At 44.4% G+C, this 13826-nt stretch overlaps 1 protein-coding gene across 1 annotated transcript in view; it reads right to left on the bottom strand.

The window, feature by feature from the left end:
- Positions 1 to 13433, bottom strand: part of RIOK1 (RIO kinase 1) — a 42890-nt gene extending 29457 nt beyond the window's left edge. The window contains exons 1-5 of the mRNA XM_072152540.1: positions 13273 to 13433; positions 10382 to 10559; positions 8493 to 8583; positions 6598 to 6667; positions 862 to 904 (exon numbers count right to left, since the gene is read on the bottom strand). Of these exons, the coding sequence (XP_072008641.1) occupies positions 862 to 904; positions 6598 to 6667; positions 8493 to 8583; positions 10382 to 10559; positions 13273 to 13325 (435 nt within the window). The 5' untranslated portion in view covers positions 13326 to 13433. The remainder of the gene's footprint in view (positions 1 to 861; positions 905 to 6597; positions 6668 to 8492; positions 8584 to 10381; positions 10560 to 13272) is intronic.
- Between the last annotated feature and the right edge of the window lie 393 nt (positions 13434 to 13826).

Raw genomic sequence — 13826 nt, 5'->3', positions numbered from 1 at the left:
CTCGGGCAGGGAATCCTTTGTAAAGATAAGTCAGATCGGGAATCCTTTATATAGATTTGTCAGACAGCGGCATAGCAGGAGCCACATCATCAGGGAAATATCAGGAACATATCCCAGAGCTTCCCCAGACACAAGGTCTCTAAATTATTTTGTGTTATTCAATCAAATTATTTTATGCTCAGTCGGGATGGGGAGGATTGTTTCTGACTAGAGTTACACTGTAACACAGGCTCAATGGACTGGTATACAGAGATGGATCTTCTCAGAGATCTCTCTATATATCACTACATTATGTTTTTTTCACAATTAATACAGTTAGATGAAATAAAAATGTATAAGACCCAACATAAATTATACATTTTATATTAACATTACCAAGACGGCCTTCACCTTGATCGTTACTGATCGCATACTTTTCACTAGGCTGAGCTCCGCCCCTGACAATTGTATTGCGTTTCTAAATGCAATGTAAACTCCCCATGTGACTGCACCTTAAACATTAAATTCTGATAATATTTTTTTCTTTCGGTATTGCGATACTTCTCCGGTATCGGCATTGCACTCAACATTCTGGTATCAGTGCAACCCTATTTAGAATTTATGCCACCAATACAGGCGGTCTCCTACTTAAGAACATTTGACTTACATACGACCCCTAGTTACAAACGGACCTCTGGATATTGGTAATTTATTGTACTTTAGCCTTAGGCTACAATAAACAGCTGTAACAGTTATCACAGGTGTCTGCAATGAAGCTTTACTGTTGCCTCAAGAATGGTGAAGGCAAGAGAAGAAAAAAAGTGAGGTCTGAATGAAAGGAAGTGTAAACACATATACTTTCCAAATGCATTTCATACATACCTGTTCAACAGTAGCTCTATCAGATTTGTCTTTAACCCGGTACCTAGAAAAAGAATAAATAATAAATAGATTCATCTTTATCAAACACTAGAAGGGATGTTAAATATTTATTAACTGCTGGCTGAGATTTAAAGCATTAGGTCAGGTATCTCCTTGGACACTTCTATAGGCTACAACACTGATTTGCAGATAGACAACAGGAATGTTTTATGCATCATTTGTTTCCAGAATTAGAAGGTCAATTGTACAATCTGCAATTGCCTTAAAGGGGTTGTTCACTTTAAAGGGGTTGTGTCACCATAGCAAATGGCTGTAATTGGGTCCAATGCATTGTGACAAGTACTTTCACCATTTACACTTATTACAAAATATGCAGGCTTACTGAGATAACTCCTTTTGTCCTGGTTGCTGGCGCCCTCTAGTGGTAGCTGGGTCCCGTCCTGAGCAACAGCTGATCTGGCCGAGTCTGCGCACAAACATTCCACCAGCTGCTCTGCACTACAGATCACTCCACACTGAGAGATCACCTGACACACTGCAGCCAATAGGAAGTGAGACATGGGGGCAGAGAGCTCAGCCGTCTACACCAGTGAATGAGGTGATTTCCACTGCTCCACAGTTGCTTCCAGCAGCAGATACAAGGTAACTGCAGACATACATGGCTATCTGCTGCCCTCCCCTAACATGGATCATAGCAATGTAGCAGCCCTCTCCTCCCTCCACCATTAGTCAGGTCACACAGGAGCCTACAGCAGCAGATACAAGGTAACTGCAGCCAGACATGGCTATCTGCTGCACAGAGGAGTCCTCCCCTAACATGGATCATAGCAATGTAGCAGCCCTCTCCTCCCTCCACCATTAGTCAGGTCACACAGGAGGCTGCAGAGATAACACAAGTAACAGGCTGAGCTCTGACCTCTCCTGATGCAGTCCTCCTCCTGTACTCTCCTCCATTCACTGTCCCTCCATGTTACACTGCTGTCCTGTCCCTGACTAGCAGGGAAGTAGCTAAAGATCAGTAACATGTGAGAAGCTGTCACCTATTTATCTATGCATCCATGCATGTCAGCCTGACCGACCATGATGCTGTGAGAATACATAGTACATGTGTACTATGTGCAGTGTCCTATGTAGTGTGCAGGGGAGCCAGATTCAGGATTTCTGGCGCACGTTCTTCATGAATCTGGTGCCCCCTGCACTGCTTTGACAGACTGCACCAACTTTTTTTGGTGCACTTTTAACATGGGGCGTATGACATTTCAATTGGACTTCTATTGGATCAGTAATGCAGGGACTATTTGAGCACAGCAGGTGGAAGGAGACTGTGAAGGCTGAGCGCACTGTAGCACTGAGGTGAGGCCAGTGCTGTGCATGTACCAGGCTAGGCCCCTCCCACATCTGCTTCTGTGTGGAGCAGAATAGAGGCTGAACAAGCATTTTACTTCCAGGTAACCATTACAAATAGATTTTTGAAATATTTTAACCTCTTTGACAGTCAATTGTTTCGTGGCATAACCCCTTTAAGCTTTTTCCAGCAAATAATTAATAATGTTTGAGTAATGAAAAGTTATACAATTTTCCTATTTACTTTCTGTATCACTTCCTTATTGTTTTCTATATCTCTGCTGTCCTGCTCAGTAAACAGCGGTCCATGGTCATGTGACGTCACACAGGTGCGCAGCTCGTTATAACATTATTTGCTGGAATGTGCTTAAGGCTATATTCACACTGCCGTTGCCCGCCCGTACCGTACCGTAGCGGGCAACGGCAGTGTACGGGGAGAGGAGGAGGAGGAGGTGAGCGCAGCTCACCCCCGCCCCTCTCCATAGCAACCTATGGCGCACGGCGCCGTATTACGGGAAAAGATAGGACATGTCCTATCTTTTTCCCGGGTACGGAACGGTACGGTGCCGCACGTGTGCTGCACCGTACCGCTCCCGTAGGGTGCCGTGCGCCCATAGGAGTGTATGGGGGCCGTATATCGGCCGTATATACGTCCTCCATACGTTCGTGTGAATGTAGCCTAACCCCTACGGGACTCAGCCTTTTTTGGCCTTAAGGACGCGGCCCCATTTTTCAAATCTGACCTGTGTCACTATAAGTGGTTATAGCTTTGGAACGCTATGAGATATCCAGTGGATTTTGAGACTGTTTTCTCATGACGCATTGTACTTCAAATGAGTTTAAAAATTTGGATGATTTTTGTGTTTAGTTATGAAAAAAAAACTAAATAAAATTCTTTATTTTCAACGTTCTAAATTCTCTACTTTTGATGCAGATAGTCAAAGCACCCAAATAAATTCATAACTTACATTTCCTAAATGTCTGCTTTATGTTGGCATAGTTTTAAGATTCCACATATTTTACTAGAATGTTATTGGGCTCAGAATTTAGGCATCATTTTTCACATTTTTGGGAAAATCACCAAAACAAATATTTAGGTGGACCTGCTCAACTTCTAATTTACTTTGAGAGACCTAAATAATAGCTAGACTCGTAAATTACCCCATTATGGAAACAACACACCTCAACGTATGAAAAACCACTTTTAAGAAGTTCGTTAACCCTTTGTGTTTTATAGGGGTTAAAACAAAATGGAGGTGTGGTCTACAAATTGTAATATTTTTTGACAATACACTCATTTTAGGTGGAAAATTAAACATTTGTAATGGATTAAATGAAAAAAGGCTCTACAAAGTTTGATACCCAATTTCTCCCGAGTACACCGATACCCCATATGTGGTGGTAACCTGCTGTATGGGCGCACGGCCGGGTATAGAAGGGAAGGAGGCGCCATGCAGATCAGATTTGCCATGTCACATTGTACAGGCTATAATTTTTTTGTTTTTTTTATTGTGAACCTATAGGGCAGTGATGGCGAACCTATGGCACTGGTGCCAGAGGTGGCACTCAGAGCCCTTTCTGTGGGCACTCAGGCCATCAGCAGAGATGACTCCAGGTATCTTCCTGCAGTCCCAGACAGCCCAGGACTTGCTGTGCACAGAGATATTTTAAAGTGACAGCTCTACCTGGGACTATTTTCTGCTTTATTGGTGTCCTCAGGTGCTGGTATCAATGAAAACTGTGACAGAGAAGGGAGTATAAATCACAAATAGAATTTCTGTGTTGGCACTTTGCGATAAATAAGTGGGTCTTTGTTGTAGTTTGGGCACTCGGTCTCTAAAAGGTTCGCCATCACTGCTATAGGGGCTTACTTTTTTGCCACATGAGATGCACTTTTCCGGTACATAATTTTGGGGCATCTATAGCTAATTGGTAAGATTTTATTAACTCTTTGTTGGTTGAGGAAATAAAAATCATCAATTTTTAGGAACTTTTTTTGCAGTTTTTTTGGGCCATTTACCATACCATAAAAATAGTATATTATTTTTATTCTATGGGCCACCACGATTAAGAAAAGACCTCATTTATATAGTTTTTTTTTTTTATTTCTTTTTCCGATTTTTACTGAATAGAAAGTAATTTGTCAAAAATGTAAATTTTAGCATCACCGACTTTCATATGCATAACTTTTTTATTTTTCAGCTTACAAATCTGGTTAAGGGCTTATTTTTTGCAAGAAGGATTGTTCTTTTAAGTGGTCTCATTTAAGAGTGTGTAACTTTTTAAATCACTTTTTAGAGCATTTTTTAAAGGGTATTAATTAAAAATCATCTTTGTTCAGATAGAGTTTGAGGTTGTTTTTTACGAGGTTCACTTTGCGGGTCCAATAACGATTCTGCTTTATTATGCAGATTGTCACGGACGTAGCGATACCAAATATGTGGGGTCTTGTGTATTTTATTCAATTTTACTGAATAAAAACTAATTTGGAGAAAATTTTGTTCATTTTAGCATCACCATTTTTTCATATGCATAACTTTTTTATTTTTCGGCTGACAAATCTGGTTAGGGGCTTATTTTTTGCGAGAAGAGTTGTTCTTTTTAGTGGTCTTATTTTAGAGTACGTAACTTTTTCAAATCACTTTTTAGAGCATTTTTTTAAAGGCATTAATTAAAAATTATCTTTTTTCGGAACGTCTTTTCCTTTTTTTCCCCTGGCGTTTACCGTGCAGGTCCAGTAACGATTCTGTTTTATTATATAGATTGTTACGGACGCGGCAATACCAAATATGTGGCTTTTTTTGTGTGTTTTTTTTATAGTTTATTAAGTGTTTTTATGGGATAGTGACATTTTAATGTATTTATTTTTTATTTATTCTAATGTGTTAACTTTTGTGTTTTTCCCTTTTTTTTACTTATACATAGTTGAACTTGAACCAGTGATGCTCTGATCGCTGGTTCAAATCCAATACACTGCTCTACAATACTTTTACATTGTAGAGCAGTGTAAACTGTCTGAGTGTGCAGGCACATGCTCAGACAGTTTACAGTCAGATCCAGAAGGGGTCTGAGTGTCAGGGACATCGGGCAGCCCCGGAGAATTAGGCAGACTTTGGGGCTGCCCAGAATAGGATCCATAGCAGAAACACCCTTACACGCCGTGGTCATGCATGACCGCGGCGTGTAAGGGGTTAACACCCATGATCGGAGTCGGTTTCGAACGCGGTTGTTACAGCGCTCTGTCAGCTGTACTAGACAGCTGACATTGGCTGCTTCTGGTACCGGTTTAATTCGTGAGCCGGTGCCAGTAGCAGGACGTTATATTGCGTCCTTGTGCGCTAAGTATCTAGCCACCGGGACGTATTATAACGTCCAGGTGGGCCTAGGGGTTAAAGCGGCCAACCCCTTTAATAGAGATGGCAAATGACTCTCATTACCTAGCAAAGCCATAGATTTTCTGTGAATAGGAAACTGAAATGTCCTTAGCTGCTGCTCCACAGGTGTTTGGACTTCTATGTACAATTACTATAATTAGTTTTTCATATTTAGAAATTTATCTGGAGTGGATATTATATAAATGTCTGGGAATGACCCCCGAATTCAAGAACCTGGAGATCAATTAAAGTACAGAACTGTAAAGCATAAAAACTTTTGCCCAATGGCTCTTTCACATTGGCGTTGGTGCTTAGCTTCAGTGGCGCCTCCATTATATTTTTTCTCTGTTGCGTCTGTCTTTCTTCCATTTTGTTTCTGCGATTAATCTGTTTTATCTCTGTGTCCACAATAAAACATTATTTTGACAAGTTTCATTAATTTTTTTTCCATGGACAATGGAGCAGTGAAAATACAAGCCAATATGAAAATGCCCATATAAATCAATGGTTTTGTGAGGCATCCATTGAAATTACTGAACCACGAACTTGGTAGAACAATGCCAATGTGAAAGAGCATTAACTCTGCACGAACCAAAAATAAGCAATTCTCTAATTTACTCTAATTAGCCATCTGAAACTGTTTAGCAGCTAGCAGAGGTTTTACCTCACCAAGCTAATTTCCATTTGCCGTGGGAACCCGTAGATTACAGCTAGAGACAACAGGAGGATTGTTGAGAGGGGCTGTAGGACCTGTAGTGATGTCACAAGCATGTGACTCATCACATGCTTCAGGTCTGCCAATTATAAACATGCTATCCTGCATCATTTGAAAGTACTTAGTGGGATGCAAAGGACCTTCAGTGATTTACAAGCATACTGTGCTGTTTTGGCTTCATTGGCAGCATGATACAGGTATCGTTGGAATTGTTGTCAAAGGCTCTCTCCAGCTGTGCTAACACCATTTTTGTCAGCAACTTTACATTTAAGCTTTGAGTAAAAGGTAAAGATGTATACTTACTGTCCGGATTCCTTTTGTCTGGATTTTTCTGTGACTTTGTTCATAACAGAATCGGAAAGAGACAGTTTACCTACAAAATATGAAATGTGTAACACTGGTTATGCACTTAAAAGGTACTTATGGACTTAAGCCAATTAAAAATAAATATGGCTTATCCCGACAAAAGTATTCGGTCATTGGGGTAAATTTTGTCAATTTGTTTATGACAGAAATAAGACAGTAAAATACATCTGCTTTGGGAGGTCTCCACTGTTAGTGTGGATCGAAATTTCGGTCCCTTTTCGTTTTTAAATGTGGCAAAACTGTTCAAAACCAGGATTTCTTGTGGTGCGATGCTGAGCATGTGACCACTGCACCACCAATCAGAGAGAAGGAATGCAGTACATGCTGTGTTTGAGCATAGGCAAGGAGTGAAGACAGGAGCAGGTTCTGTGCGGTGGCGCTAGAGGTAACGGCAAGTCTACATTCCCTGGCATTCAGTGCCTCTGCCTCTTATCTCCCCACCTTCAAAAATCTGTAACTTTTTTATTTTTCCATGTGAAGAGCTCTGTTTAGGCTTGTTTTCTGCGTAACAAAATGCACTTCATAGTGATGGTACCGTGATGGTATTTACTCGAGTATAAGACGAGACCCCCTAATTTCAACACAAAAAACTGGGAAAACCTATTGACTCGAGTATAAGCCGAGGGTGGGAAATGCATTGGTCACAGTATATAGCCAGAAAGACCCCTGTAGTATATAGCCTGCCAGCCCCATGTAGTATATAGACTGCCCAGTCTGTCGCCGGTGCCTCGGGTCCTTCGGTCCTCTTCGGGCCCGGCCTCCACACAGAATTACGTCAACTGCTTGCCGACGTCATTGTTTGTGAGCTGCCGGCATCGCGAGGGGACCCGAAGAGGAGCGGAAAAACCCGAAGAGGATCTGAAGGACCCGCAGCGGCACCAGAGCATCGAAACAAGCATAGGACCAACGGGTGACTTCGAAAAGGTGAGATTTGACCATTTATTTTCTTGACTTGAGTATAAGCCGAGTTAGGGTTTTTGAGAACAAATTTTGTGCTGAAAAACTAGGCTTATACTCGAGTATATATGGTATTTATCATTCCAAATTCTGAATGCAGTGGAAATTATGAAACAACGCACTTGCGCCGTATTCTTGGATTTTACAGCTTTCATTGAGCTCCCCAAATCACGTCTACTTTATTGTTTGGTTCAGTACAATCACGAGGATACCAAATTTGTATAAGTTTTATAATGTTTTCATACATTTAAAAAATTAAAAGCTTCTGTAAAAAAAAAAAAAAAAAATCTTCATATTGCCATGTTCTGGCACTAATAACTTTTTCATACTTCAGTGCACGGAGCTGTGGGTGGTGTCGTTTTTTGCGACTTTTGATGACGTTTTTAATGCTATCATTTTGAGGACTGTGTGGCCTTTTGATCTCTTTTTATATATATTTTTATATATTCGATGCTGCTTGCTACTCTTACAGGTCTGCACTGACAGGGGGGGGGGAGGGGCCAAGGATGGTGGCTTAGTGTCGGCGGGTCCCCTCATGAATAAAGCTGACTGCCAGCCCAGGGGATACGAGGATCCGACCTCTTATTTGATAAGAGGTCAGGTCTCTTACAACCAGCTTTCCCAACATAAATTAAAATAAACTTGGCATATATAGAAAAAGACTGGGGAGAGGATTATGGGGGGCATATTTGGTGGGACGACATGTCCTCTTTAAGGAGCGAGACATACTGTACAGCCATCTATGACACTTGTATAGGCGGTAATGCAACCTTTGCTCTTGACTGTATAGCAGAGAATGAAAATCTAGACTACTCATATTCACACATGATTGTGCCAACCTGTGACCAAATTATATACAAAAAGCAAAATCATACCTAGATTAATTTTGTTCTCATACTTCTGTAAAACTTTGTCTGTAGCTGTATAGGTCTTAGAAGAACTGTTTTTCATTTCTTGTTTGTTAGCCTGCAAGAATACAAAAATTGCTGAGAATAAAAATGGCAGATACTACAGTTGCAACCTATTGTTCCAAGGAATATAAAGAAAATGTACAATTGTAATACAGTTTAAAAATCGGTGTAGTTTTGGAACAAACTGCATGACATACATAGCAAACTCAATATAATGCAGAAGCCAGTCACTAGAACTGTCATATCCAAGAGCCCCATGTGAACAGAGCAGTGATGCCACATGTGTGTTCACGTCACCATTCACTGCTACCATGGACAATCTGAAGTTTGCCTCTCCTTAATTCTCAACTGCAGCCTCTAGCTATCCATATATTTATCATATATTTACCTCTGATCTATTACAAAACTTAACCTGGTGATTCCTGATAACAGGAGGTTCCCTTTTTCATATTTTCTGGGACTGCCGTCTAATAGTCTCCTATTGGAAACAGGTACAAACTACTTTGGGAAGAAACCTCCATGCCGATATAAACCTAAACCCCACGGTCTTTCTATTATGTCTCCCCACCTGCAGGTTTGGGTAAAACCAGAGCAAAGCTTTTTCTACATTTATTACCTGCACTTATATTGCTTTTTTGGGAAAAGACGTCCCCCCATCCTCTCTAGACTTCTATAATTTTATCCAGGACTAAGGCATGATGGAGTACTTAACAGCCTCTTCAAATAACCGCATGGAGAAGTTCTATGAGGTGTGGTCAATGTTGGATGTAGTAATGAATATCTTAAATTCTTCTTAATCCCTTAACAATGCGCACCGTAATAGTACGGTGCACGTCGGGTGCGGGCTCACGGGCTGAGCCCTCTTCATAGCCAGTAAGTCTTTGCTGCATATTGCAGCAAAGACTTACCGGTAACACCCACTATAAGTGCTAGCACCGATGACGGGTGGTGTCCCAATCACCGCTTTGCCGGCGGCTTTTAAAAGATGGTGGCGTGATGTCATTGGGGAGCAGCAATCGGTTGCCATGACAGCCTCGGGTCTTCCGAAGACCTGGGGCTGTCTCGTTTTAACCCATTGATTACAATGGGTGATTTGCACATTGTAATGAATGAGGAGGAAAATCCCCATATACTGCCACACTGTAGTATGGCAGCATATGGTAGAATCGATCAGACCAAGGGTTAAAGTAAAAATTAAGAAAAAGGAAGAAAAATAAAAAACCCTTAAAATTCAAATCACCCCCCTTTCCCTAGAAAAAAAATATAAATATAAACAGTAAAAATCATTAACACATTGGGTATTGCTGGTTCCGAAAATATCAACATGCTAGGTTACTGCTTTTTGAATACCTCACAGTTATAATGGTTATTGGATTGCAATACCTTTCTTTATATACCTGTGTCCTTACTCATGGGTTCTATTAGATGTAATGTATACCCACCCATTACTACATTGTTAAGTGCATCTGGTATCCTCCTTGTCTTGTTTTAATTTACAGTTGTGGACCCTGCATGGTCTTTTTGATCACTGTATTTTTCCTATATGTTTTATTATTTGTAAATGTGTAAACTTTAATAAAATTGTAAGCTGCAAAAAAAAAAAAAAATCTTTGGATTATACAGAAAATCTCTTTGCTTCTATAGTCTTTGGATGACTTATGGTCAAGCTGCTGTTTCAACAGATCACTACCTACTAATAAAAAGCAATGGCCTCCGTATTAACTGAAGGTAATCATACCTCTCTCTCAAGTGTAATGTGGTAAGGTATATTTCTCCTGTAGCCAACAGTAAGAACACATCCACTGGTATACTGAACAGGTACAAAGCAGAATAAAACAGTCTGCATAATTTACCTGGGGGTTACACCTTCTAGAAGATGCATAATATTTGGTAATATTTGAGCTGTCATTTTCCCAGTCCCATCCATCTTCATCATCTTCATCCTCTTCTTCACTATACTCTTCATTCTGTTGCTGAGAAGCAAGCTCTTCTTTTCTCTGAAGGAACTGTTCATAGCTTTCCATTTCGTTGCTATGATAGGAAGGAGACAATTAGTAAGACAATAGGACCTACGAGGATGCATACATAGCTATATCAGGACAACACTGTCCACCTTTATAATGGAATATTGGTTGCAGGATTGCTTGATATTTTAGCAATCTAAAGTAGAAATATCCTACTGCTTTGTGCCCAGAGGTCGCACTAACATTTTTACAGAAGGGTAATAATACTCCTCTTACTATTTTGGGGGAGTATTTTTAGCCAAGGAGGAGCATAAAATTTTTCTGTAATACAAATATTAAACTCCTAGCTGTATATAATGTTAACAGACGCTATATATACATGAAAATCATCTTCACGGCTCGCCCGCTACACACGCAAGCGAGCACCCGGCTCGCCCGCTACACACGCAAGCGAGCACCCGGCTCGCCCGCTACACACGCAAGCGAGCACCCGGCTCGCCCGCTACACACGCAAGCGAGCACCCGGCTCGCCCGCTACACACGCAAGCGAGCACCCGGCTCGCCCGCTACACACGCAAGCGAGCACCCGGCTCGCCCGCTACACACGCAAGCGAGCACCCGGCTCGCCCGCTACACACGCAAGCGAGCACCCGGCTCGCCCGCTACACACGCAAGCGAGCACCCGGCTCGCCCGCTACACACGCAAGCGAGCACCCGGCTCGCCCGCTACACACGCAAGCGAGCACCCGGCTCGCCCGCTACACACGCAAGCGAGCACCCGGCTCGCCCGCTACACACGCAAGCGAGCACCCGGCTCGCCCGCTACACACGCAAGCGAGCACCCGGCTCGCCCGCTACACACGCAAGCGAGCACCCGGCTCGCCCGCTACACACGCAAGCGAGCACCCGGCTCGCCCGCTACACACGCAAGCGAGCACCCGGCTCGCCCGCTACACACGCAAGCGAGCACCCGGCTCGCCCGCTTCACACGCAAGCGAGCACCCGGCTCGCCCGCTACACACGCAAGCGAGCACCCGGCTCGCCCGCTACACACGCAAGCGAGCACCCGGCTCGCCCGCTACACACGCAAGCGAGCACCCGGCTCGCCCGCTACACACGCAAGCGCGCACCCGGCTCGCCCGCTACACACGCAAGCGCGCACCCGGCTCGCCCGCTACACACGCAAGCGCGCACCCGGCTCGCCCGCTACACACGCAAGCGCGCACCCGGCTCGCCCGCTACACACGCAAGCGCGCACCCGGCTCGCCCGCTACACACGCAAGCGCGCACCCGGCTCGCCCGCTACACACGCAAGCGCGCACCCGGCTCGCCCGCTACACACGCAAGCGCGCACCCGGCTCGCCCGCTACACACGCAAGCGCGCACCCGGCTCGCCCGCTACACACGCAAGCGCGCACCCGGCTCGCCCGCTACACACGCAAGCGCGCACCCGGCTCGCCCGCTACACACGCAAGCGCGCACCCGGCTCGCCCGCTACACACGCAAGCGCGCACCCGGCTCGCCCGCTACACACGCAAGCGCGCACCCGGCTCGCCCGCTACACACGCAAGCGCGCACCCGGCTCGCCCGCTACACACGCAAGCGCGCACCCGGCTCGCCCGCTACACACGCAAGCGCGCACCCGGCTCGCCCGCTACACACGCAAGCGCGCACCCGGCTCGCCCGCTACACACGCAAGCGCGCACCCGGCTCGCCCGCTACACACGCAAGCGCGCACCCGGCTCGCCCGCTACACACGCAAGCGCGCACCCGGCTCGCCCGCTACACACGCAAGCGCGCACCCGGCTCGCCCGCTACACACGCAAGCGCGCACAATACATAAGAGTGCAGTGTACAGTGTCGGCGGTGTACTCCCGTAGCACTGCTCTCCTGCATCATATTGGCTGCTGCAGAACAGACAGGGAGCCCCGCAGCCCACATGTCTTCCCCGGGGCCGGCGCTCTCGCTCCGGGTCTCTCCAGTATGCCGCTGACATGGATGACTATATCACGTGTCCTGCTGAGCGGCCTGTGCGAAACAGGAAATAATTGCCACACGTACTTTTACACACTGCAATTATTTTGGGGGGTAATTGCGTCTCATCATGTCTCTATGACGCGTGGTGAGGCGTTAATGCGACCTCTGTTAGTGCCTAGTTTCCATCGCATTATATTTATATCTCCATGGTATAAATCATGTGTAGCCCTATCCTACATTGATTTTACGCCTACAAAAGGATTAAAATATACCTAAAGGGAACATGCCCTGAATGTGTATTATGTTAATACACTTTGCCGTTTTTTACTTTTGTCATTTGGACCACTGTGTATGTAACTGTGTCTTTTGCCACATTTGGAATTTTTCCAGCTTCCCATTACAATACACAAAACAATAACTAGTGTCACTAGGAAGTATAATATGTTCTGTAGATAACAGGACTTCAAATGCACGTGGGAAGAGATCAACCCAAAATTGGCTGGACTTGCAAGTTACACATGAAAACTTTTGTTTCCTCCTCTGTCAGAAGAAAGATGAAAAGATAACCGTCACGTGTACAGTACATAGAAGGTGCCCAGCCTTCCACAGTAGAATATTAGTATCTATAACAGCTCAGGCACTGGCTACACAGTTCCATGTGTGCAGCACGGTCTATGAGGGGGAGCTGCACCCCCAAAGATATGTAATGTTTATCTCCTATCCCAGGTGTGGTCTGGACGTCTATGCCCCTCTTACCATGTATAGTGCGTTACCGCTGCGCAATACCGCACTATATACACTACCTGTCCAGCTGCTCCTGCTCGCCCGCCATCTTACTGCTCCCAGGTACTAACATGTGCCGGGTAATATGACAGAGCCGCCATGTGCTTCCTGTGTTCCTCACACAATCTCATCCGCTGCTGGTAACGCGAAGGAACCTGTAGATGGCGCTCTAGATGGATAAGGGAGGGAGCCCGAGCTATAGTACCAGAACGCTGCGATATGTGGACGACATGACAAGGATATGTTCTGATGCGTTACCGTGTGCGCTCAGTGATGTCCGATCACAGTCACAGCCGCCCTAATGAATGGCGTGCTCGGCTGCAGAGTAGCGCTTTGTGCGCACAGGAGGGATGTATCATTTCCACGGCTCCTGTTTTTTTGGTGCCATAAAAATGAAAAAGTTCCAAAACAAGGCCCTTTTTCGTTTTTTTGCAAAATTTTTTCTCCACTTCTTTAAACTTTTTTTTATTTTTCTGTGTACAGAGCTTTATATAAGAGCTTGTTTTAGTGTTTGTCCTTGCTATTGGATTTTCCGTGCGGAGTACTGTAAAGTGGGATAAAATTCCAAATGCAG

Source organism: Engystomops pustulosus, chromosome 5 (genome assembly GCF_040894005.1).
Source record: "Engystomops pustulosus chromosome 5, aEngPut4.maternal, whole genome shotgun sequence".
NCBI lineage: Eukaryota > Metazoa > Chordata > Amphibia > Anura > Leptodactylidae > Engystomops > Engystomops pustulosus.
Note: the sequence above shows the minus strand (reverse complement) of the source record. Positions and strands in the feature narration are given on the sequence as shown.